The sequence below is a fragment of the Peromyscus californicus genome, unplaced genomic scaffold (assembly GCF_007827085.1).
Source record: "Peromyscus californicus insignis strain IS unplaced genomic scaffold, ASM782708v3 Scaffold_4__1_contigs__length_199733344, whole genome shotgun sequence".
Lineage (NCBI taxonomy): Eukaryota > Metazoa > Chordata > Mammalia > Rodentia > Cricetidae > Peromyscus > Peromyscus californicus.
The window spans coordinates 137050078-137077518 of record NW_026294562.1 but is presented as its reverse complement, the minus strand read 5'-3'; the positions used below and the strand labels follow the sequence as shown (position 1 = coordinate 137077518).

At 45.2% G+C, this 27441-nt stretch overlaps 1 protein-coding gene across 5 annotated transcripts in view; it reads right to left on the bottom strand.

The window, feature by feature from the left end:
• The window catches only part of Entrep2 (endosomal transmembrane epsin interactor 2), a 426837-nt gene that overhangs the window by 227473 nt on the left and 171923 nt on the right, over nucleotides 1–27441 (bottom strand). For 4 of the 5 annotated variants that reach the window (XM_052761568.1, XM_052761570.1, XM_052761571.1 and 1 more), the window contains exon 2: nucleotides 8841–8897. The exons of the other annotated variant lie outside the window; for it this stretch is intronic. In XM_052761568.1, coding sequence (XP_052617528.1) covers nucleotides 8841–8897 — 57 coding nt within the window. The remainder of the gene's footprint in view (nucleotides 1–8840; nucleotides 8898–27441) is intronic. 5 annotated transcript variants of the gene reach the window in all.

Here is a 27441-nt window from a genome sequence, read left to right as displayed (position 1 = left end):
CAACACGAGGAACATATTGAAGGGTGTCAGCATTAGGAAGGTCGAGAACCGTTCCCTTAAACGATGCATGAAACACCACCAAGGATGCTAAACACGCATGAAGGGAGTGTAGAGAGGGGATGGGAGGAAAAGAAACAAAGGTTAGCAAGAAGGTTTGAAGAAGTTGTGGCCCCAAACTTCTCAAATCTGATAAAAGACATGAATCTAAACATCCAAGCCCAGGGAATTTCAAGTAGGTCAAACTTGAAAGAACTGATACCTGGACACGTCTTAGGTCAACTGTCAAAAGCTGAAGTCGAAGAGAGATCACACAAGCAAGAACAAGTGACTGTCACTCACAAAGGATCCCCCCAAGATCAATAACTAGTCTCTCCTAAATCATATATGATAAAGGGCAACATGGGGCATAGTTAAGGCCATAAAATAGAATAAAAGGAAAAAAACCTATGAATCAAGAATTCTATATATAGCAAAACCATCCTTTTAAAATGAAGGAAAGTTTGAGCCATTCCAAAATAAAAACTTAGGAGAATTTGTTATGAGACACATCCTACAAGAAATGAGAGAAAGGGACAGTATTACACAGAAACGTAACTCTTCTCCTGTCTGATTTAAAATAAAATAAAACAGCACAAAAAAATGAAGAACGGAGTTACAGAAGTTCGGCTTTTGTATAGTATTGACATTAAGGTAGTATTCATCTGAAGCAGGCTACCATATATTACGATATTCGTCTTGTTATCAAGGACAATAACTAAGACAACAATGCAAAAATACATTCTTAATAGAATTAGCCGGGTGATGGATGGTGGCACACGCCTTTAATCCCAGCACTCGGGAGGCAGAGCCAGGCGGATCTCTGTGAGTTCGAGGCCAGCCTGGTCTATAGAGTGAGATCCAGGACAGGCTCAAAACTACACAGAGAAACCCTGTCTTCTTTTTTTTTAAAAAAAAAAAAAAACCTAAATAAATAAATAAATAAAAAGAATAGAATTAAAGTAGTCTGCTAGGGCTGGGGCTGGAGAGATGGCTCAGCCATTAAAGGCTAGGCTCACAATCAAAATTACCAAGTACTATGCTAGAAAACATGAAAGAGGGTAATAACAGAGGATTAGAAAAACACTTTAACATGTAAGGCACTTAGAAAGAAAAGAGAGTTTGAGTCATGATCCTTCCTTATCAGAACTTAGGCTAAGTGGAAAATGCCTTCAATTGTGGGGCAGACATTGACAACATATATTTTTAAAACCCAACCCAACCACATGATGTCTATAAGTCACTCACTTTATATTCACAGAGTTAGCAATTCTTCAGTGACTAGAAAAGGACAAGCAGGGATTGCTGGTGTTGTGCAAAAGGAGGGCCTGGGGGAAAAGGGTATGAATTGACCTGTGGGTTGTGGGGCACATGTTTCATAAAACGTGAATGATGCTATGAAAAAAAATTCATCCTAGAACAGAAAGTTCTTATCAAATTGCACAGGTGTCTGTCAAAATGAAAAGCTTAATACTAGGGTTAACCAGTAGAATGGATGTAGTTGAAGCCCAAATAGCTCTGGAAAATAAAATAGAGGAAATATACCCAGAAAGAAAGAAAAAGACAAGAAACTGATAGAAATATTTAATGTAAAAGGTCAATTTAGCAGGTGTAATGGATTCAAGAAAGACATACCAAAAAGGACAAAGAAGAGATAATTTGTTTTTAAATTGCAGCAAAATTTTCTTGAAGTATCTAAAATAAACAAATAATCAGAATGAGTATAGTCTCTGCAGTGTATGCTAAACAGATCTGAAGTCAAAATATTAATAGCTTTTCAGAAATTGTAACCAAAAATGTCTATCAGTATTATAGGTATCATTTGTCCATAAATTCATTGATAAAAATCAATTCATTCATGATGAAAATAAATCCACAATCATTAGACAACTTTAGCCATTTAGTCTAAAATTTGTTAAAAAGAAAAATGTACAGAAATAGCCAGGAAAATTAGTCACAAAACAAAATCATGATTTGTTAGAAAGATTGGTTAATTGAAGTGATGGTACTGGCTTCAGGAGAGACTAACAGGTTCATTCCATAGCACAGACATCAATAAACAGACCCACATCCAGCAACGGGAGGGGGAAACACTTCATACATGAGGAGAAATGCTAACATTCAAAAACGCCTACTGAGACAGTGACTACTCATCCTTGGCTACATGATGAGGCACAGATAGCCTCAGGCATATAAAACTTTGCCACATAAATGGGGTAAAAACTAAGCAGATTTTATAAGATTAAAAAGATAATAATAATTTTTTAAAAAACAGGGCAGGAGGGATGGCTCAGCAAGTAAAGGCATATGCTGCCAAGACTGATGACCTGAGTTTGACCTCCAGGACCCACATGACTCCTGCAGGTGTCCTTTGACCTCCTCACTTGTGGCATGACACACACATACATACACACACACATGCAGAGAGTTAGAGAGAGAGAGAGAGAGAGAGAGAGAGAGAGAGAGAGAGAGAGAGGGATGGATGGACGGATGATAGATGATAGATAGATAGATAGATAGATAATAAACTAAAGATGTGTCATTAAAAATTAAAAGACAACAGCATTATAAAGTATTGTTTGTTTAAAACAGAGAAGGATCCATGTATTAAGAAACCCACAAACAATGAAACAGTCTTATGATGAGAAATAGCACATTCACAAAGGAGCCAACCAAAAAGCCAGGTTCCTGTCATAAAAGGCAAGCAATAGTAAATACATCCCTAGATCTCTCTGGTACCTATATTGCCACAGAGGAGGGTTCTTTAAAACAGATTCACAATGCTCTGTGATATCTGAGATAATCTATAATTCGTTATATATAAAAATATTTCAGCCTTGTGGATGGTTTCTTTGGAGGAGGAGGAGGACAAAGGGTTAGTTTTACTCTTTTCATGTAACAGTCCCCATAGTATAATTATTTCAAATAAGGTAGGGAGGCAGGGTTCGACGCATTGCTAGTTGACATAAGCTTTTGAAATCATGTTATCTGTGATTACACATGAGAGCGTCACCATTAGGATCACAAATGTCACAAGGTGCTTCTCTCGAGTCTTTTGACACATCATCTAATTAGAGCTGTGTGGTCTGGGCACTAACTTGGGATTAGTTTACTGCAAACAGGACAAGTCCCTCAATCGTAGGAGACATTTTACATGACAAATGGCACCAGGTGAAAAAAAACAAAAACAAAAACAAAAATGTACATTGTTGTCACTGCTGCCGTTGGCTTTCAGTGTCTGAGAAGGCGCTCACAGAGTACTTCAGGAGTGTGTGCACCACGCGCCCCCCCCCCCCCCCCCCCCGCCCCATGCACAGCATTTTCCTTCATCTTATCCCTCTTGCATCATGCTCACAAGGTCTTCTCCCCCCAAGTGCTGGTCAGGTGGCTGCTGCCCCTTCCCCTCCCCCAGGGCAGATCCTTCCTCCGGTGTGTCACCAGCTTTGTGCTAGAAGGCTTGACTGTCGTTCAACCCACAGCTGCTGAAGAGGCTCAGACTCATGCAAGGGAAGAGACACAGCACACCTAATAACCCGCTCATGTGTGAGAGTCTCAAAGGGATGCTGCTGTCGACAGACACTGGAGGCAGCCATCCCTGCCACCAACAGGGTCTCTCATCCCTGAACTCACCCAGGGACTCCAGCAGGCATCTAACACTGCTTCTTTCTAACCACCATTAGGGACGCTTTCCCTTCAGAGAAGTCAACTCACTGTGGCTGTCACCACAGAGGAGAAAAGGCCAGTGATATCCCTGGGAATGAGCTAGAAAGCTCACAGTGACCCTGTCCGTTTGCACCTCCAGAAAGATGGGCCATCATTAGGGAGAGGATAAACACAGCAGCTTGGGGAAAAGAAATCAAGACTTCAAGGTCTGCTGTTCTCTGTTTTGGCCAGTTGTAGATTTTTTTGAAATAGTCTCCATCTGTAGCAAAAGAAGATTCTTTGATGAGAGGAGAGAACTACACCTATCTGTAGCTATAAGGATACACGTATTTAGGATACAGTTAGAAAATATCCTGGTTTCAACTCCAATTCATTCATCTATAATGCAACCTTAGCCTATACCTAAGGCTCAGGAAACATCACAGAAGAGGAGGCAGGAAGATCCTAAGAGCCAGAGGACCCAAACTTCTGCTGTGAAATAGTGTTTTCTATGCATGATGGAAACTTCATCCATAAAATCTCAACATAGTCACCCAAACAAAATATCACAATGACAACGCCAACTGACATGCCCACATAATGGGAGAAACCTCATAAGGCCCCACGCCTGGATGGCAATTAATGGCTGCTAAAAAAGGGAGAATCAATTTTCTCCAGGGACAGACCCCTGGTAGGTCATCTAATCCCAAGTGGTCAGCCCTAAACACATGTATGTAAGAACAACACTAAATGGGCTCAGCAAGTTGTATGTGTGTGTGTGTGTGTGTGTGTGTGTGTGTGTGTGTGCATGTGCGCATGTGTGTAACAATAATTAGAGAAGAGGTCAATAATTTGAGATGGAATAGGGGAGATATGTAAGAGTTGGAGGGGGAGAGAGAGAAGTGGATAAATTATAACTAAAAAAGACTTCAAGGCATTCTAGCTATAGGACTCCAGCAAGCCCCTCCCCTCATCTGCCTCTGCTCCTCACAACTCACTCATCACCTACAAAACTTACTTCTATTTTCTGGATTTGGGGAACTTGAGAGGGTCTTAAATACGGAGAGCTGAACGTAGCATGCTTTACATGATGTCATGGCTTGGCTGTTGCTTGAGTGTGTAAATATGGTTCATGGGTTATAATTTGGTTCTCAGTTTGATGATAATAGGGCCTAGTGGAGGAGGTTAGGCCACTGTGGTTGTGTCCTCAGAAGGGAGGAATGACTGTCTCCTGAAGTGAGCTACGGCAAGAATGGTTTGTTATGAAAGGATGAGGCTGGCTGCTCCCTAGTGTCTGACTTCCTGGCCCATCGTGTTATCTCTTCTGCACACGCTCCCACCGTGATGCCACGTGTCATGAGACCCAACAGAGGCTGAACCAATGAGACCACCATATTTTGTACTTTGTCTCCAAAACTGTGAGCTAAATATGCCTTTTTTCTTTATTAAGAAGTATACAGCCTTAGGTGTAATGTCCTAGGCAGATACTGACTGGTGTGTGTGTGTATGTGTGTGTGTGTGTGTGTGTGTGTGTGTGTGTGTGCACGAGCATGCCAAGTAGCTTTGAGAAAAAACCGAACAGGCACCGAGCTCTGTCAATCGTCTATGCTAGGATGTTGTGAGAGGAGGCTGGGGCCTGCTAAAAGCACAGAGAAGAGAGGGCCAAGTGAACAAATATTAAAGTGGCAAAAATGAGACCCTGTGGATGAGTATGGAAAGACATATGTAAGATGTAAGAGTGAGTCCTCAGCATCCAGGCTGGGGTGTGGCAGTGTGAAAGGCGATGTACAACTCAAGGGATGTGTAGTTAGAGACGAAGCAGCAGGCAGAAGAACCAGCAGGCACGAGGGGATGTCTATGAGGCCCATGGTAGGTTGGGTGGGAGAAAGGATTTTGGAGTCAAGGACTTGAGTTCAAGTATGAGTTAGTTGTGTTAAGGCCTGGAGGTTTCCCCTTCTCTTCTAAAATACACAAGTGATTGATTCTTGCCTGTATGACTGGGAAGAGAAGCACACACATCACACTCAACCAAGGGCCACCATTGCTACCCACAGTATTTGAATGGTATTACTGCAAATGGAGCATTTCGGTCATTCACCTAATAATCCTGAGTGACAGCTACTTTCATGTGTCTGTTGTAGAATATTATTTTAAGATGTGTTGCATTTGTTTGTGCTGTGGAACATTTGTTTAATGATGCAAAGATGTGTTGCATTCTTTTATGTTGTATTTGTTTAACTCTGTGAAGCTGTATTGCTTTGCCTGATGGTCTAATGAAGAGCTTCACAACCAATAGCAAAGCAGGAGAAAGGATAAGTGGGCTGGCAGGCAGAAAGAATAGATAGAGGGAAAAATCTGGGAGGAAAAGAGGAGAGATCAAGGATCAAGAGAAGGAGGAGGCTGCAAGGGGCCAGCCACCCAGCTACACAGCCAGCCACAGAGTAAGAGGGAAAGTAAGAATTACAGAAGTAAGAGAAAGGCAAAAGGTAGATGGGATAATTTAAAGTTAAGAAAAGCTGGCAAGAAACAAGCCAAGCTAAGGTCAGGCATTTATAAGTAATAATAACTCTCCATGTGTGATTTATTTGGGAACTGGGTAGCAGGCCCCCCCAAAAGAGTAATAAAACAACCAAAAACATGTGTCAACGTGGCAAGCACATAATTCCTAGCTAGGTACTTGGTGGGACACTAGTTTTGATGTTGCTATGTATTTTACATGAAATGAACATTTAAGTCAATAATCTTTGAATAAAGCAGAATGCCCTGCCTAATGTGGGGACTTCTCATAGGGCTTCATCCAATCAGTTGAAAGTCCTATGAGAAGAAAGAATGACTTCCTCCCAAATGAAGGGACCAGGCTTCAGACTCAAGGGACACTCACTCTCCCCTGAGGGGCTAGCCTACAGGCCCAGGCTGTAAATTTTGGTCTTGCTAACAATCTCATGACATTCTTTAAAGTAAATACCCTAATAGATGAGCAGGCAGAGATTAGCTAGATACCTCCTGTTTGTTGTGTTTTCTGGGGACCCCCTGACTGATACACAGATATGTAAATATGTAGAGTTGGGCCTCTGTATCCATGGATTCTGCACAGACCAAAGAACACTCTTATGGGAGAGACAAATAACTACCCATCAAAACTTCCCTCCCTCCACAGTGTGCAGCTGCCTCTGAGAGGTGTCTGTCCAGACAGGCAGCATCTGCAAGCCTCCTATGTAACAATGGCCTGGTGACAAGTTCTTACCATGAGATGTACACAGGATGTGCATAACTGTTAGGCTAAGGAGACCCAACCCCACCTCCCGTGTGTCCTCACTGAATCCCAGAGACTCCACAGGCATAGGGAATAGGGGGACCCTAAATGTTAAGACCCACAATCTCTCTAAAACCTTCTGTGGAGAAAGGATCTGCTGAGGGCAGAGTCTGCACAGGAGAGTCAATGGGAGTAAATCTGCACTGCACAGAGGCACTAAAAATCTGGGGTTTGGCGCAGTGGCTAGCATGTCCCCAGTGAAGCCCTTCATCCTCCAGCTGGACCCTGGGAGGAGATCAATCAAGGCAAGGTGAATGTGAGCACCTTCCAGAGAGCAGCTGGTCCTACACCAATCACCCAGCAGGACTCGGGAACTATCACTTGGAACACTGCCTCCGCAGGCCCAGCTGCTGCCATCCCCTCCTCCCTGCACCAGGCTCCGAAACCTCTCCAGCTTTCCCAGGATACATCTGAGCCACATCCACAAGGTATTTCTAAGGCACCTGCATCCTGGCCACCCTGTGATGATCTCCACTCTGGGACTAGGACAGGAAATAGAGGAGGGGGTGGCTGGGTGACAAAAGTTTTATGTTTTTACATCCATCCGAAGGAACACAGTCTCTTTTGTTAGGCGGCTGGCATCCAAGGTCTTCATCTGTTTGTCCTGTGGGGGTACGTGGAGGAATGGAACACACTGTCCCTGCGTTGAGAAGTTACGGCTGGTCCCCAGCCAGTGTGTGCACTGCCAACCCATCCTACACAGAGCCAGCTTCTTGATCCCCATGCTGGAGTTGCCATAAGGTCATTCATCCAAGAAGGGAAGGGCTGGGAGCCGGTATGGAGAGCACACAGAAGAAAAAAGAAAAGACCAGCTGTTTTTTGTTGTTGTTGAAGCAGGATGGAGGGTGCACCAGGATTCACTACATCAGCCTCCCCCTCTACTTTTCTGCACATTTGAAATTTTCTATATTAAAAAAAATTGAATAAACTCTTCTGTGAACCGAACTACTCAAGAGGAAGCTCAACCGAATTCAAGCCACTATCTCCCCTGACACCATTTCAGAGTATCACAGTCACATTCATGAAGGAAGTATCTTCCACTCCACAAACGCATTTGTTTTTTCCCATTTCCATTAATATTTAGTATGCGTCATTATCTCCCAGTCTTATCACTTAAAACAAGATTCTGAATAATTGATTAATACAAAAGGCGAACATAACCACACTACCTTGTTCAGTGCCCATCAATGCTCTTCTTCTAGTCCTGACACAGACACATCAATATTTTAATGCACACACTGAGAAGACCAGCCTACAGATCAATACACACAGAGATGCTTGGGGTACTTCTCAGAGGGAAAACCCATCACCCTTTCCCACCCCTGGTGTGGTCCACGCCTCCTCACCCTGCCCAGTAATGATTCAAGAAAGAATATTTTATCCATGCAATTACTTAAGTTTCCCCCAAACTAGCATTTCTTGAACTTTGGTAGAATGTGTGTTGTTCCCATCTCCTGTGTAAGTATTTGCCCATGCACACAGAGATCTTAGTGACTGGAGAAAGCATCAGCATCCAGACTTTCAAAATGTCTTTGTTCTCAGTGTGTCCTCGAGGGATAGCCTCAAAGCCAACAGACAAAGGATGTGGTAGGACAGTCTTAGGAATCACTCAAGGGGCATGCTGGGAAGTACAGCATGCCAACCCAGCATGCCAATGCACAGAAGTTCTTGAAAGCCTGTCAGCATGTAAGCAGACACTATATACAAAAGTCTGCCACCAGCACATAGCAGACACTAGGCACCACCTCCTGCCAACAGCTGAAAGCTGGCTGCCACTGCCTCCGCCACACTCGCTCCTCTGCAGGTGAAGCACTGTCCAAGGCCACCTGGAGCTGCAGGTACCACTTACCACAAGTGAGAGAGGCCTCTTCCAGGAGACGACACCAATGAGGCCAGACAACAGCACCTGGAAGGAAGGAGAGTAGAGGGAGGTGAGACACTTGGCCATCTTTCAGATCAACGTCAACCTGTTCCACCCATGAAAGGGCATGTGAAATCCATACACTACAAGAGTGGTGTTCCCATGAGCTGGATCTCCACTCCAGATGATCACAGCCTGTGACCACACTCACCTGGCAGCTCAAGATCCCCAGGCACTACAGAGCAGATTGCATCGTGCACTGCATTTCAGGGTATGTGAGGGATGGGCTTCCAGACTCTCCACAAAGCTGCTGAGTGCTCTCCAGTCCTCTAACTTACTTGGCTGAGTTCTACACAATCACAGAAAGGATGGGAGATACCCCCTGGAGCAAAGGCTAGGCCACCCCTTACTCACTGGCCACTCTGAAGAGTGATGTGGCTGCCCATCATGCCACCTTCCCTCCAGCCCCTGTGTTCTCAGTAAAGCTTCCCACCTTGATAATAAGCAATATCTCCTTGGACAGCTCTGAAACTTTCTAGACTCCAAATCCCAGCAGCCCATGTGGCCCTTTCCTGACCAAGCCCTGACTATCCTTGCCCTGGACCCTACTATCACCCCTGCTTCTCTTCTCCCATGTCATCTTTAGCACACTGATACACTGTGTGTTCATACTTTAGAAAACCACTGTTCAAGTGTGTGACATCATCTAGCCCGAGGCCCACCTTTTCTACAGGCTACACGAATCAGGGAAGACACTGGCTTTGCTCCCATATTCTTAGTCTCCCTGGGTCCAGGAATAACCAATGACTATGGAGACAAAGCTACTTCCCATCCAACATCCGTAATTCAGCTTCCACAACTTAACAGAAACCCTGCTTCTCAAGGTCACAGAGAGGTCACCAAATGCTACAAGGTGCTGTTCACATTGCCCATTAAAGGACCATGCACCGAAGAGATCCCACCCCTCCAGGCTCTGTGGTTCTCCATCACCTCATGCTCTTCCCATTTTCCAAGCTGCTCTCTTCAGCATCTTTTAGAGTCCTAATCCCTGATCCCAGGTTCCCAAGATATTTGTCCCCTCTCCCCAGTCACATGAGAAACTAGCTATCATGCAGCCCGACTAACCCTCATGGCCCAGAGCTCTGTCCTGTCTGCTAGGCATCTCACCCCCTGTGGCTTCTTTTCCTGGTACCTGTTGCTCTCCCACTCAACACATTGCAAATGCATCTGAAGCCATAACCTTCCAGACCTGGTGTTCCTCTTACAATCTCAACTTTCCAAAACAATGCTACTCCTTTCTGGCTACTCATGACTAAATCTCATCCCTTGCCAGCCCAGGCACCCCTGTATCTAAACAGATTCAGAGCAGGAGCCTCTAGCTTGCTGTTCAAGACAATCATTCAGGAGGCCTTATCATAAATAAGTTATTTGGACATGAGATCCTGGAAAGATGGACCACATACACCTGCCACTGAGGGACTGGGTCAGGCGGCCAAGGACCCAACTGGAAGCCTTGGATACTTTTCCCCTGGGACTGCACAAGGACCCACCAGACCTGTGAGGCTCATGCTACTAACAGAGCTACAAAGTCTGCTTGGTCACTGTCTTAGTGTTCTGTTGCTGTGAATAGACATGACCAAAGCAACTCTTAAAAAAGAAAGCATTTAACTGGAACTCGATTACAGATTTAGAGGGTTAGTCTATGATCATCATGGTGGGAAGCAGTCAGGAATGGTGCTAGAGCAATTTAGCTGAGAGCTTTCCATCCTGATTTACAGGCAGCAGGCAGAGAGAGAGAGAGAGAGAGAGAGAGAGAGAGAGAGAGAGAGAGACAGAGAGACAGAGAGACAGAGAGACAGAGAGACAGAGAGACAGAGACAAAAAGCAGGAGCCTGGTGTAGACTTTTAAATCATGAAAGCCCACCCCCACTCCCAGAGACACACCTCCTACTCCTTCTCAAATGGTCTACCAAGTGATGACTAAGCATTCAAACAGGAGCCTCTGGAGGTCATTCTCATTCAGACCCACCACAGTCACAGACTGCAGTCAGTAGAACCAGATCTTACAGCCAACAGGCTTTAGTCAATGCACAGGAATCCTCCAGTCAGTATTGACAGTTAACTACAACCTTTAATCTCCACCATGTGCTGTCTAGCATCCTTTTCCGGATATTCTCTCTTTAATGCTGGGGAGACCTTGGCTTCTATCTCTCTGGTCTCTGAGCATCCGAGTCCAACTCTTCCAAAGGTCCCTAGAACCATGCACGACTTGACTTCTAGCCCCAATACCCAAACATCTCCAACAGCCTCTGTGAGGCCAGATCCATCACTGCTTGATAGACACCATGGTCTCAACTCATTTTAAAGTTAGATCGCAGGACCATTTCTCTAGTGGACATCTTGTTACAATTCCAGTCACCATCTCCTGCTTCACCTTTCAAACTCCAGCTCCATTCCTTCACCTCCAGAGTTTCCTCTTCAGGTTGATTTGAAATTCCCATCAAGACTGCCATCATTTTCTGAGCTCACTATATAGTTCAAAGGTCAGTAAGCGGCAAAGCTGGACTGAGTCATCTGCCGTTAGACTGTCCCCTGCCTTCTTCCATGCCCAGACATTAGCCTTACTCACTCACCCCTGCCTATATGATGAAGTGCCCTTAGGAGAGGGGGCTCTCCCTCCCCTTCCCTCCACCCCTCTCTCATATGAATGTACCAAATAAAGCTCTCCTGGGCCATCAACAGGTGAGCGAGTGTCTGCAAGCCAGGAAGATAACCCTCACGAGACACAAACCATGTTGGCACCTCGGCTTTGGCCTTTGTAACCTCTAGAACTGTGAGAAAAAGTTTACATTATCTAAGCCATGGAGTTCTGCTCTGGTATAGTAGCAAGAATTGATTAATATGTAGTATAAGTATAAGCATAACAAAATACCTGAGATAATTCACTTACACAGGGCACAGATAGAATAGGAAAATAGCTCAGTAGGTTAAAGGCTTCCTGGGTAACCAGGAGGACCTGAGTTCAATCCCAGTAGCCATGTAAAAGCTGAGCTCGGTGGTACATCTTTTACACCTCCAGTGCTGGGAGGTGGGGGGTAGGGGGGCAAAGGAAGGTGGAACCCTGGCCAGGCAGGCTAGTCAGTTGATGAACTCTAGTCAGTGAGAGACTTGGTCTCCAAAGGTAAGGTGGAGAGCAAGAGGCAGATACTTGATGCTGACCTTTGGCCTCCCCACATGTCTGTGCACACACAGAGACATGTACATAAGCATGCACTCATGAACACATACTCATGCAAATACCACACACACACACACACACACACACACACACACAAATATGGTTTACTTGGTCTCATAGTTCTGGAGGTCTAGGTGCACAACTGGCTAGCTCTGCTGCCCCTGCCTGCGGTAAGGACAGCACAGTATGAATAAGGTGTGTGTGAAGAAGAAAAGCCTCAGGGCCAGAAAGCAAAGGAAGGAAGGGAAGGATGCACCACAAAACCCTCCAAGAGCTTTCATCCAATTACCTAAGGGCGTCCCACATGACCTCTCACAGGTAGCACTTCCCAGTAAGGAGCACCAGTTAGGAGACTGAGACTTCAATGCATTGGCCTCTCAGGGACATTTAAGATTCAAATCACTGCATATGCTACTCTACCTGGAGTGGGGTGCTGGACTCTACAATATCTACCACTCCCTCTCTTGCTTCCACATAAGCAGCAGGCTTCCTGCCTCCCGGTGTAGACACGCTGGGGCCAGTTCCAAGGACAGCAAGGGCCATGCCAGCACAGTTCAGAGAAGGACTTTCAAGCTCCAGTGAGGGGACACTTCCTCTGTAGGGACACCTGCCCATGTTCACTGGTGACCCAGGAGAGGGAGAGCCGTCCTTCAGAGCACAGTACAAAAGAATTTCAAAGCCTCTGCTCCTTGAACGATTGGTCTTAGTTTGAGCTATTTTTGCCCAACTCCAGCTTCCAGTGAGGAGCTGTGGCGCGTTCTGGGGGCTCGGTAGCTCTGAAGGTTTATTTTATATCATGCCTATGAGGAAAGGGGTTGTGAATCAAGCTATCTGTGAAATTACCACCCCATGAAACTGCTGACCCATTTAATTGATGGGTTTTGTTATTCAAAGTCCACAATTTGCGAAGAATGTAGAAAAAACTGCAGAAGGTCAGAGAAGAGCAACATGTAATTAAACAGCTGTGGAAAGAAAAGGCAAAAAAACGGGAGCGGCAGGGCGCGGCTACTCAGAGGGGAGGCTTCACCTTTCAAGCACGTCGAGTTACAAGGGTACCAGCTCGCTCTTTCCGCTTCCCTACCCGACCTAGGAGAGGCCAGGGATAAAACTGGAATTGAGTCAGAAGTTCCTGCTGCAGACGGTGATGAAGAAGGCAATAGACTGTCAGGTAGCAATGGCCCCATTAGAGCCAAAAGTGTTTTCCATCGACGGTGCCACTGCCGGCCAGAGAGGCCTGGAATCCGCGAGCTCTGTAGATCGTGTCTTCCTAACGCTAGAATGTTCTGTTGATGCCTACAATCAAGAATTTTGTTCAGATCATCAGATCCAATTCAAAGGCAAATGATGAGGCAATATTTTCAGCAGTGGAACTCGTCCTTCTAGAAGGAAGACGAGGGCCAATTCAATTACTTTCCCCCAACACATGGCAGGTGTGCCCAGCAGCTACTGCGAAGTCAGCTTACCGCCAAGAGGCTGCGTTTGCTCCGTGCCTGGGGAAGGAAGCTGTTGCAAAAATGGAGTAAGTGATCTGCCCGGGATGAACGCTGCCTCGTGAGCTGTAACAGCCGGAGCACTTCAGACCGCAGCTCTGTCTCAAGCCATTCCTGGTCAGCTTCACATGGAGGGATGGACCGCCACCTCTCCCCGCCCCTCGCCCGGCCCACTCACGTTCTTTGTCTGGCTCTCAGCCACGTGACAAGGCTTGTCCGGCTGCTTAGTCTTTTTTTTTTTTTTTTTTTTTAATTTATTTTGCAATACAATTCAGTTCTACATATCGGTCACGGATTCCCTTGTTCTCCCCCCTCCCGTCCCCCTCACCTTCCCCCCAACGCCCCCCCCCCATTCCCCTCTCCTCCAGGTCAAAGCCTTCCCCACAGACTGAGGTCAGCCTGGTAGACTCAGTCCAGGTAGGTCTAGTCCCCTCCTCCCAGGCCGAGCCAAACAATCCTGCATAGGCCCCAGGTTTCAAACAGCCAACTCATGCAATGAGCACAAGATCTGGTCCCACTGCCTGGATGCCTCCCAAACAGATCAAGCCAATCAACTGTCTCACCCATTCGGAGGGCCTGATCCAGTGTGGACCCCTCAGCCATTGGTTCATAGTTCATGTGTTTCCATTCATTTGGCTATTTGTCCCTGTGCTTTATCCAACCTTGGTCTCAACAATTCTCGCTCATATAAACCCTCCTCATTCTCGTTAATTGGACTCCCAGAGATCCACCCAGGGCCTAGTCATGGATCTCTGCATCCAGATCCCTCAGTAGTTGGATGAGGTTTCTAGCACAACAATTAGGGTGTTTGGCCAAACATGGTATGTACTCACTCATAGCAGGATACTAGACATGAAACAAGGATGAATTGTCTGCTACTCACATCACCAGGGAGGCTACCCGGAAAACAGGACCCCAAGAAAGACACAGGGATCGCCCAATGACAGAGAAATGGAATGAGATCTACATGAACAGCCTGGACATGAGTGGGGGTAATGAAAGGCGAGGGTCGAGGGAAAGAGAGCTTGGGGGAGCGGGAGATCCCAGCTGGATCAACAACAGAGAGGGAGAACAAGGAATAGGAGACCATGGTAAATGAAGACCACATGAGAATAGGAAGAAGCAAAGTGCTAGAGAGGCCCACAGAAATCCACAAAGATACCCACACAACAGACTGCTGGCAATGGTCGAGAGACAGCCCGAACTGACCTACTCTGGTGACCGGCTGCTTAGTCTTTTATTCTTCTCTACCACCAGGAAACAAACTCACCATCATGCCAGCCCCGCCCATGACTGTGTCTCCTCTTGAACTCACTCTTCACCATTCCTTCTCACTACCAGTGACTTTCAGTCTGTGGCCCCAGCCTCCTCCACACCATTTCCTTGGGGTGGGGGGCTGCACCCTTATACGGAGCTCATAACGTTCCACAAAAAGCCCTCCGTGTGCTCTCATAGGTCCCAGCCACTCTAAGGGACCAGATCTTGCAGAAACAGAAGTCAGGCCATGTTCCCTTCCCAAGTTCTTTGAAACTGAGTTCAAAGGCTATCTGTGCTATGGTTTTACAGCCTCTAATTTATGGTCCTACCCTGTACCTGGCTCCCCCAAGCTCGTTGTCACATAGGCTATCCCAGACTACATTACATGGCATAGACTTTGCTGTCCCCCCTTGAAAGGTCAGATATTTCCCTTTGTTTGGGGCATTTCTCTGAAGACTCCTTCTCCTCTTCCTCTCCTCTCTCATCATCCTGTGCATGACAGCTCTTTCTGTCACCCTTACTTTGAGCTATATTTTAATTGTTTTAAATGTATTCTTTGAAGGTTCTGTACCATGTGTTTTAACTATATATATTCTCTTCTCCCACCTTCTTAAAGACACCCCACCACCTTCCTACCCACTCAACTTTTTATTTTCATTCTCTCTTAAAAAAAAAAAATCAAGTCCGGTTTGTGTTGGCCAACTACTCCTGGGCACGGGGCCTGCCCTGGTACGTGGTTGATATATATGCCAGGTGTCACTCCATTGAAGACAACTGACATTTTCTCACCCAGCGGCTATCAAATGCCAATGGCTCCTCAGTTAAGGACGGAACTCCATTTTGTCTTGCTTGAGCTTGCTGTCACACTGTGCCCGCTGTCACAATCTCTGTGAGTTCATATCTTCCTCTGCCCTGTTGTGTCTAGAGAACACTAATTCCTTAAAGTCACTCATCACCTCTGGCTCTTGCAATCTTTCTTCCCCATCTTCAGAAGAGAGAGAAGTAATACAGACACCATACTCAGGGCTGAGCATTCTAATGTCTCTTATTCTCTTTACACTGTGGATTGCCATGTTAATTACCATCTACTGAAAGAAGTTTCTCTGAAGAGGCTGAGCAATGGACTGATTTTGAGTATAGCAATATATCATTAGGAGTCATTTTATTGCTATTTGGCAGTCAATTTATTCATTTGGCAGATTAATAGTAATGGGTTTTCCCCTAGGGCTCATGACCTATCTAGCCACAGGTTCATAGCCTCATTGATGGTGTTAGATATGGGTTCTATCTCATGCAGTAGACTTTAAATCCAGTCGTCAAAAAGGAGTTGCTTATTTCCATGACATTCATGTCACTATCGCATTAGTAGGCATATCTTACCAGCTCAGTTGTTATTGTAGTTTTTTAGGGTTCACAGCTGGATGAGATCAATGATTACTTTTCTCCTCCAGGAGCATGCATAGCATCTTCAATCAGCTAGCCAATGAGGATGAAGCTTCTAGTAGAGTACCAGCTAGATTTCTCCATTTTATAACTCAAATATGTGGTATCTTCAGCAATAGGTTCTTGCCACCGAGTTCTATAGGGCAACCAATAGCACCAACAATAGCCTGTAATGTTTTGAGGGGTCTGTGGTGCCTCCTTGGCCAACAACTCAAAAAAAAAGGGTAACACATTCTTGGTACTCTCTCCATTCCCATTCAATACAGTGCTTTACGTCTCAGCTAGAGCAACAAGACAACCTAGGCAATCAAGGGGATCCTTATTTGCAGATGGTATAAGTTTCTCCACAGAAGACCCTAAAGGGCCAACAGGAAACTTATACAGTTAGAAAATACATTCAGCATATTCAGGATATGAAACTGACACATAAATATCAGTAGCATTTACAACAAACACACTCAGAAAGAGATCATGGAAACATTTCCATTCAAAACTGCCTCAAAAAAAATCCTGGGGTAATTCTAACTAAGGAAATCAAAGGCATGTATAATAAAAACTTTAAAACATAGAAGAAATTAAAGAATACACCAGAAGATGGAAAGGCCTCCCATGCTCATGGGTTGGTAGGATTAATACAGCAAAAGTGGTCATCCTACAAAGCAATCCAAATTCAATGCAATTCCTATCAAAATTCCAACATAATTCTTCATAGAAAATGAAAAAAAAACCTTCAACTTCATATAGAAACATACTCACAAAAAAAGAAAGAAAAAGAAAAAAAACAGGATAGCTAAAACAATATTGAAATCCTAAATAATAAAAGAACTGCTGGAGACATCATCATTCTTGCTTTTTTAAGTTACACTACAGAGACAAAGTAATAAAACCAGCATGGGACTGGCATAAAAACAGACATGTTGACTGATGCGATTGAACCGAAAACACAGACGTTAAGTCCATACACCTATGGACACCTAATTTTTGATGAGGAAGCAAAAAATACGCACTGGAGAAAAGACAGCATCTCCAGCAAATGCTGATCATCAAACTGGATGGCTGCATGTACAAGAATGAAAAAAGATCCATCTCTATCACTCTGCACAAAACTCAACTCCAGCATAAGACCTGGTGCTCTGAATCTGACAGAAGAGAAGGTGGGGCATAGGCTTGAACACGTCGGCACAGGAAAGGACTTCGGAACAAGACATTGGGCACTAAGACCAACGCCATAAATACAGACAGTCAAGGGACTTTGGGAAACTGAAAAGCTTCTGTACAGCAAAGAACACTGTCATTTGAGAATACCAGCATCGTGTAAGGAACAAAAAGATCATCCAGAAGGAAGACACGCATTAATAAAAGTATTAATTAACTACAAAGGCAGAGAGCCCCTTCCCAGGGTTGTTGGTGGAATTTTTGAGGGTAACATGACTGGTCCTCATTTTCTTGTCTGCTCTCAGCTCTTAGACACATCCCAGCCTGGCTGTGTGCTTCCTCGTGGTCAGCAGTTAAACCCAGAGAATTCCTCTCATGCCTCACAGCTTCAACACGTGATATGGTCTAAGGCCCTCAGCAAGCTAGGCCCACCCAGCACAACGCCGCCCCCGCCCCATTTCTTCATCAAATTGACCCAGGACCTAAAACACACTTCTGCCAATGGGAGACCACATATATGATAGTGGGTACCCCAGATTCTAGAATGTTGCTGGTTGAGGTGTAATGTTCTATACTTTTTAACCATTACTTTAGAATGCACACCCATTAATTAAAAAATATAAAGCTGTATATTTTGTCACAGAGATGGCAGCAGCAACTCTGTTCATCTGGCTTGTCTAGATCAAGTGGTCATATAGGCTCTCTCTCTCTCTCTCCTTCCCTCTCACTCTTCCTATCCCTCTCCCCCCAGACACACAATTAAAGGAAAATCAAAGAAACAAAATGAAGTCCTATGATGAGTGGCTGGCCTGCCCCACGCAGGTTTGTGTAAGCACACTCCATAATACTCTCTCAACAGTGGAACTGCCAACACACTTCCCACAGTGCATCTCCATGAATAAGAAGCTTGTGACTGTACATGTTGAAATTCTTCCCATTTGTCAGACCGTAACTCACTTAAGGATTCCATCTCAACCACAGTCCTGCCGACATGCAGGGAGGAGGGCTAAATAAATGTGTACACACGGGGCAGGGTGTCCCAGGCCATCACACGGTTCTGCATGCTACACCAGTATGTTCGGACGAATTTTAAGAGCAAGATATATACATCTCTATCATTAAGTTTTTATCAACTGTCTCTTTTGCATCTCCTGAATAATCATATTTGTTCATGAACATTAATGATTAATTCATGCACTTCCTCCTCCTTGAAGCATCTTTTCACTCCAGATATGAACCCCCCATCATGCTCCATTCTTTCAAGAGTACTGCTGAATTCAAATTCTTAACATTTCTACTAAAGCATTACATTCTTCTATTCAAAACTCATTGTTCTATTTTCTATTCTTGGGCTAAATTATGTTTGAACTTGTTAGGTTGACCTTTGCATTTGGAGAGCATTCAGACCCATGCAGAAGATGTGACACAAAGTTCCCAGATTCCTGACCCATGGAAACTCAGAAATACTAACACTGTGGTGTTCTGAGCCACTAGGCTTGTGGAATTCAGACACACAGCAACAAAAATCTGAAGCAGCGAGCTGATAAACTGAATGTGAAAAAGAAACCTATGAGAACTGGAATTGGGAAGCAAGACTAGACAAAACGTGGATTACTGAGAAATCCATGAGAATTGGGAAAGAGAGAAGAGAAGGCGGGGAAGGGAGACAGAAAGGAAGGATTGATTCAGTGTACTACCTGCTACAGCAATTAGTACATCAAAATATTATGTCAGTAGTTATGTTTATTGAGCACTGGCTGCATGCTGGACACCTACCATGCGTTTACATTTTAACTCTGCCGTGACCATCCTCAGAGGTGTGTGTGATGGCTGTGTCCATGCGCAGAAGGAAACAGGACAGCACAGTCATTAACTTACTGTCCCTGTTTACTGTAGAAAGCCGTGTGGGGGCATGAGTGCTTAAATCCCAGACACACAGCTTTCCTATATGTGTGCAAGGAAAGGCGGAAAAAAGAATAAAATTTGAAACTGCAGTTATGAGACTTGCAAGTAAAGAGGTGGGATGGCCTAGAACAAACAGACCAGACAGGAATGGGACAAGAATACTGCCAAGAAAGTCTTAGATCAGTGGTTCTCAGCCTGTGGATCGCGACCCCTTTGCAGGGGTACCAAACAACCCTTTCACAGGATCGCCTAAGATCATTGGAAAACACAGATATTTACATTACAATTCGTAACAGCAGCAAAATTACAGTTATGAAGTAACAATGAAAATAATTTTTTGGTTGAAGGTCAACACAAAACGAAGAACTGTATTTGAAGCATTAGGAAGGTTGAGAATCACTGCCTTAAACTGAGGGACAAGGGAAGTTTTGTTATGAAATGAGGCAAAACATTCCTTTTCAAGACAGAAGGGATTCAGTAATGTACACGTTCTGCACAAATCCAATTAAAATATTTAAAAGAGATAAAATGATCCATGCAATACAAAGTGAACCGGCTAAGTCTCTTGGAAAGCAACAAAACTTAATCTGTATTCTAATCTTCATAGGAGAACAAATTCCAGAGGAACCAAAGAAGAAAACCTAAATGTTCTAGACGAAAATGGGAGAAAATTTTAAAAACCATCTTGAAGTCAGCCTTAAACATAAGACAACACCAGAGGTCATAACAGAAAAGACCGATGTGTTAAAACTTTTCACGTTTGTGGTTTTTAAACACTAGTGTGGGTGACTAAATGCTGCCACCTGTTTTTGTTGAAGGTATAAGACTGTGCTCTCATGTGCCAGTGGGTGAAGTGGGTGTTCCCATCTCAGAACCAGGCTTGGCCAAAGACTTGCCTGGTCACGCCAGGTGGAAGCAGGACACACTGTCACCCATAAGGCCTGTAAAGCCAGCACCCATGCACTCTGGCCTCCTCCTCATACATGTGCCTGCAGTCTCTTCAAGTCTGAGTCCTGGAAAGCAGAAGCCTAGTACCAAGTGGAGCTCTCCACACTGACCTGCAGACCCGGAGGAGAACAAAACACTGAATTTTGAGGAGATGTTTAAATGTAGTATGATCTATGGCAAGGGGCAAAAAGCAGATTTGTAATTTTAAAAGAATATAAATCCCAAGTTGGAGAAATAAATTAATAATGGATATAGTAGAAGAGATTGATTTTTTTTCTTAATTTACAAGAGGTTTGTCTACATTACCAAGACAAAAAGAACAATTCAGTAGGAAAAATAGCTGAACTCTAAAAAGAGGCCGTTCATTTTGAGCAGAGGATAAACCTCTAACAGCCAGCCTGCTTCAAATGACTCCAAGTTTAGAATGTTAGAACAATAATATAAATATTTGTACCCATCAGATGGCAATATTTTGGTGAAGTTATGGCAAAAGGCAGAAGTGTGGGCCTACACAACTTATTGAGCATGGGGAAGCAGAGCTGGTGCCCACCTAGAGTCTTCAGGCCCACAGACTAGTATTTATTCATGGTACTGGAAGGTACCCTGCACACTACCAAACAAGAAAGGTAAACACCAACCCTGCCCCAAACCCTTCAATCTACAAGACTGACCCACCAGCAAGATAGGCTGGTACAAGAGTGAACAAAGCTTGTGTCAGTAACCAACCAACATCTGATTTAAGTTCCATGAGATGGACCCCATACCCAGTGCTGCTTGGATGGCCAAGAACCTGAGACTAGACGGGCTAAGGACCTAGGGGATAACCAAATATGACTGTTCTGCTACAGGAACATAGCAATAAAATGACTCCTAATGATACTCTGCCATATTCAGATCCATGCCTTGCTCAGTCATCATCAGAGGTTTCTCCTGCAGCAGATGGGAATACACACAGAGACCCACAATCAGAGAGTATGCCGAGAGAGACCTTGGGACCCTCAACCCTAAAAGGGATGTCTCCATCAAATCCCTTCCCTCGGGGCTCAGGGACCTCTGTGGAAGAGGAAGTGGGAAGAATGTAAGAGAGGATGGAGGACATCAAGGAATCAAGGCCTTCTAGACACAACAAGGCTGGCACACACATGTACTAACAGACTGTGGCAGCATGCACAGAACCTGCATGGGTCTGCATCAGATGTGGTCTTAGAGCTGGCAGAAGAAGTAGGCATACACGCTCATCCCTAACCCAAAGCCATCTCCAGCTGATAACCAATTGCAAATGAAAATTTAGTTTTCTCCAAGAAAGTCTCAATGGAGAAACAAACCACTCTTAAGAGTTGGTCCCACAGAGAGTAACGAAAGATATGTCTTGTTTGGTGCGGGTTGGGGGGTGGGGGAGGGGGCGGCAGTGGTGGAATTTTGGTGTTAGGGAGAAACCTGGTACCAGGGAAACTCCCCAGAATCCACAAGAATGACCCCAGCTAAGACTCCTTAGTGGAGAGGATGCCTGAACCGGCCTTCTCCTGTAATCAGATTAGTGACTACCCTAATTGTCAGCATAGAGCCTTCATCCAGCAACTGATGGAAGCAGATGCAGAGATCCACAGCCAAGCCCTGGGCTGAGCTCCAGGAGTCCTGTTGAAGAGAGGGATGAGGGATCGTATGAGCCAGGGGGGTCAAGATCATGATGGGAGAACCCACAGAGACAGCTGACCTGAGCTCCTGGGAGCTCATGGACTCTGGACCAACAGCTAGGGAGCCCGCATGGGACTGACCTAGGCCCTCTGCATGTCTGTGACAATTGTGTAGCCTGGTCTATTTATGGGGCTTCTAGCAGTGGGATCAGGACCTGTCCCTGGCACTTGAGTGGATTTTGGGAACCCATTCCCCATGCTGGGTTGCCTCACCCAGCCTTCATGAAGTGGGGAGGAGCTTGGTCCTGTTTCTACTTGATGTACCATGCTTTGTTGACACCCATGGGAGGCCCGCCCCTTTCTGAATGGAGACAGAGGAGTGGATGGGAAGGGGAGAGGGGAGGCATGGGAAGGAAACGGGGGAAAGAAAGGAGAGAAAACTACAATCAGGATGTAAAATAAATGAAAAAATTTAATTAAAAAATAAAAAGAGTAGGCCTCATGCCCAGCAGTTGATGGTCAACACTAAATGAACTCCATGGCATCTTTGAAGATTCTTTGTGTCATAATGTTGAATCAGGGTTTTGTGTTCGTTTGGTTAATTGGTTGCTTTTTGTTTATTTTACTATACACACATATTTATGGCTTCCAGTTTTTAGTTTTTATGGGATTCCTGAGTGTGCAAACATGTGTGTCTCAGTGTCTATATGTATTTTCTTGTGCCTGTTCTGTGGCTCTTTTTCTTGTTTGGTTGCTTTTTCATATTCCGATTTGTTTGTTTTTATTTATTTTATTTTAGTATTATTCTTTAGATGCCTGTTTTCTAGTGAGAGAAAGAAGGTGTGAACCTGGATGGGAGGGGAGGTGGGGAGGACTTGGAGGAGCAGGGGAGGGAAAACTATAATAAGAATATATGATATGAAAAAAATCTATTTTCAATAAAAAAATATTAAAAATTAAATGTTGAATATTACTGGAATAATACTCTGAAACATGATGGATATTGGTACAGTTTGACACAAGTGTCCTTGGCTTGGGGCATAGATTCATAATCTCTCTCAATAAGAGATGCACACACACACACACACACACACGCACACGCACACACACACACACACACACACACACACACACACACACACACACGCTCACACTCAGAGGCTCTACCACCAGGCACTTAGCCTGTGCCAGACATGTGCCCTGCCGTTTACACAGGACTGTTGCAGCAAAACCCTGTCCCTGAATGCAGCAGCAGAGAAGCACTGAAGTGAATGCTGTTTACATCTCATGTGAAGGTCTGCAGTGTGGCACAGGAGGCAAGTCTGTCCTGAGCAAGGATGTAAAAGGTGATTGACCTGTCAACAAGACAAGGCCTAACATGTGAAGGAGGGAGGTCTCCCTTCCACTGGAGTAAATGAGAAGAAACGATGTGTGATGATATGACATCAGTGTTCCTCTCTGGAAGGGTACATGAGAAATTCAGCACTGAGAGGCAGAATCGGAGCTGAGGGGAAGGGACACTTGCCTTTAAATGTGCAACTTTCTATAATACTAATTTTAATATTATAAAATGATCATTTGAATGACCTATAGTGTAATGCATACCATAATAATGCATATCATTACAATAAAACCACAATGCTAGGTCTAAAGTTGCTGGTCCTAGGGCTGGGTCAATGGTTTAGTTGGTAGCGTGTTTCTCAAACAAGGATCATGACCTGAGTTCAGCTCCCCAGCACTCACATACATACTCACACCCTACACACAAACACACACACACACTCATCCCACACATCCATACAATAATTGCTGACATTAGCCAAAGGGTTAAATTTGAGAACTAGAAATAACTTAGGTAATTACCAAGAGGGGAATGCTGCTATTTGCTGAACCCTTCCCCACGGCTACAACAAAATCATGTCTTGGAAATATAGCCAATGCCCCAAAGACATGCTCACACCTGGTGAAAGGCAAATAAAAGCAAAAGGCAGCGACAAGCATCTGGGAAGCTGGATCACTCTCCCGCTAAGTGAGTGTGTCCATACGGACACCAACACACAAGCAGGTGGAGAAGCCAGGGCTGGGTCTCAACCTATCCTCAGCACATTTGGCTTCCTCTTCTTTCTTTTGTATTTCTGATTTACATACAATAAAAAAGACATTACTAAAACCCAAGCCAATAGTAGTTGGTTCTATCTTCCAAGGTGGATGAAAACCTATGTCGGGGGGGTGGGGAGGGAGGGTGGGAAAAAAAACCCTAAAAACTACTCCCAACCTTTCATGTTAAATGTAGGAGAAGTGGGCAGTCAGAGCCAGACAGCAAAGGCCCTTGACTGTCACTCAGATAGGGCTGGGTTCCAGGTCATAGTTGTCACTGGTCCACATAAAGGGGCAGGGAACTAGATCTCCAGTATGTGATGGCACAGGGGTGACCAGCTGACCAAAGAGGTATGTGGCGGGGTGGGAAGACCTGAGTGGCCCGGAAAGGTGCCAGCTGGGTAGTCATGACCACCCTGTAAGACCAGGGTCAGACGGGAAGCTCCAAGTGGGCCCATTACCCCGCTCAGCAAAGACTATTATAGAAACTGCAGGGCACTTTAGTTCTCTCATTTTAGAAGCCTCTTTCTTTGCTCAACAATAAAAAACAATGTATTTCTTGATACAGAACATTAATTCCATTAAAATCACATTATGTATAATGAAAAGCTACCAAACTACAATTACAAAAGCAGGCTCACCGACCCAAGTCAACCTTTAAATCCACTGGAATTACAGCAGGAACTGAGGCTGTCTGGAGCAAAAAAAAATGCTGCTTCATTTCCAAATGGCCGAATGAAAAGCCACTGGGCTGAAGCTAGGAACTTCACGCTATTTGTGCCAGCTCCAAAGGCAGGCCCACTCCCTGAGGCCACCTTTGTCTGGTTTAACACAGGTGAACACTGAAGTGTTGTGCCCAGGTACAAAACGTGTGCCCTTCTGGGAACTCTTCCCCTGGGGTGAAGTACCCAGGGACCAGATTCACTAGTTCTCATAGTGGCCCCAGAAACTTGGGAGTAAAACTATGCCACCCAGGCTAGCCTGTCCCCTCCTGACTGTCCTATACTCTCACATCTGACACTCAGGCCAGAGTACATCCTCACATCCTCTGTCTTCTCACTTAGGGAGGTTCTGACAGGAGGCAGAGGGAAGTGGAGGGCAGTGGCAGCTGGGGGCGGGGAACACTTGCTTACAGCAAGAAGGCACGTGGAGTGATTGAGTCCCATCCATCACGCCCACCAATCACAACCTACATTGAAATGATATACACTGGTGATGCTTATGGATAGTGGGATTCAGTGGATGCCCTTAGAGGGGTTCCAGGCCCCTGATCTAGGAATCAGACAAGAGAAATGGTTAAGGAAGAATGAATGGAACCGAATATTTCAGAGCTCGGGGGCCACACTGTACAAAAGATGGGGACTTCGATGACACATTTCAATGGCTTTGGAGTTATTTGCATAGTACAGGCTTTGTGCACATCTTCTATCTACAGGTAGTTCTGCATACAACTTCATGTACCCTGTGTCTCATTAGCATCTGAAATCTCCTCCCAGAATGTGGAGATTTCCTTATTATAATGAGCCACAAGTCACCCTCAGACACTCTAGAAGGCCTCTAGTACATGGGCTCCATCAGTCCTCACTGGCTTTGACTGGCTGGTTCCAGCCTTCTTCTCGGCCAGCTGGTCATTCTCCTACGCTGGCTTTGTAGCCTTTGTGTAAGACCTTCACTGCCTACTCTTCCCTACCCTCCTGCCTCACTAGGACACAGAGGACTCTATTCGGCCCTCAAATGTCACTCACTGCCTATGTCTACCTGAGAGTTAGACACTTCTAGGCCCAACACAGGGTGGGGAGGATTGAACAATGTATGCCAGGCTAGTGACATGAAGGACGCCTTTCCTTCCAACCAAGGCATTCAGCACCCTGTGATGGTTATTTTCTCTCTCTAGTCCTGTTCTCCACCAAGCAATAGGCATTGATCCATCTCCTGCAGAACCCCAAGTCTGCTCACTCAGCGGTAGCCTTGGGTGGCTGAATCAATTAACCCACTTTCGTCCTCATCGGCCCCTGTCTCTTGTACAAACTGCCGTCCTGCTCCCCTGGCTTCCTCCCTACCCCCTCCTCCATAGCCTCTCCTAAGCAGGTGCCCACCCTCCAGCGTGTCTCCTCCAGGCCCCTGTCTCCCTCCACACAGAGGTATCCTGGGAGAGTTCACACTCCTAATTCTCCAGCTCCACCCTTCAGCCTCCACATAACCTGGCCCAGGGGGATCTGTTGGATGCTTGCCCAGTAGACCAACTGTATCATTATCCACCTATACCCCAATCCCATGATCAACTATTCTCTCAGCATCCTCTACCTCCATCACTTAGTGTGCCTACCAGAACCCCAGCATCACCTCAGGTCCCGTGTCCTATCCACCCAAACCTCAAAAACCCATTCCCACCAGGTGTACCTTATTAATCACCTCACAGCAGACTTTGCAGCCCATCCTGCATCCCATGTCTGGCTGTTACCTCCCACTGGACCACTAGGCCATTCCTACAGAGTTGTCCTGCTACAGGGAACTTATTTTCTGGGCTGTAGAATAGTCCTGTTAAAATGCAAATCTAACCACTCACTCCCCCTTTCCCATGATCCTTCCATCCAGCCTCTAGCACTGTGAGCAAAGTAAACTTCTTTTCTTTATAAAGTCCCCAGCCTTGGGGGATTTGTTATACTAACAGAAATGGAACTAACACAGCTTCTCTGGACAGGACACCTTTTCTCACTACACTGTGATCTGTAGGTTCACACCACTGTCATCGTAGCAGCTCGTCCAATGAAAATATTATTTACTCCCAGAGTCACCTACTGTTAGTCTCCGAGTGCCTGGAATCACAAAGACATGGAAGTAAAAACATGTGAGTAAAATGCACAGAGAGACGCTCCCAGGAACGCGAGTTTGATTTAATCATTCTGATCTGAGTCACTTTTATCACTGTCTGAGGAGTTAGGCTGCTCTCCAGAAAGACTGCGGGCTGTTCCTGCTACTGTTGACAATTTCCTAAACTTGACACTTCACGAGAGCTTGAGGGCCCTCACTTTCCCAAGGCCCCCGCCCCTGCGGGCAGCAGTGAGACCCCACATTTTCCCAGCTGAGCAGCAGTCCATCATCACTCAGCACTGACGATATGATGATGAAAATACTGTGCATAACTAAGCCATGGGAGTATAATAATTAAAAGCATTTAAAAATACCTTCTAAAATCACACTACTGTACTAAAGTGCAGCTAATTACTTTGTTCTTTTTCATCTGCCAATATTCATGGTGAGCTCTCCCACAGACCTGAGACCCTCCCCCCCACACACACACCATGTTGGAACAGACAATTGCCCTGCTTGGGTGTATCCTTACAGAATCTCATGCCCTGCTCTTCCTCATCTGTCTGTTCCCTGGCCTGGGACAGTACAGTTCCCAGGGTCTCGGTTTTCCT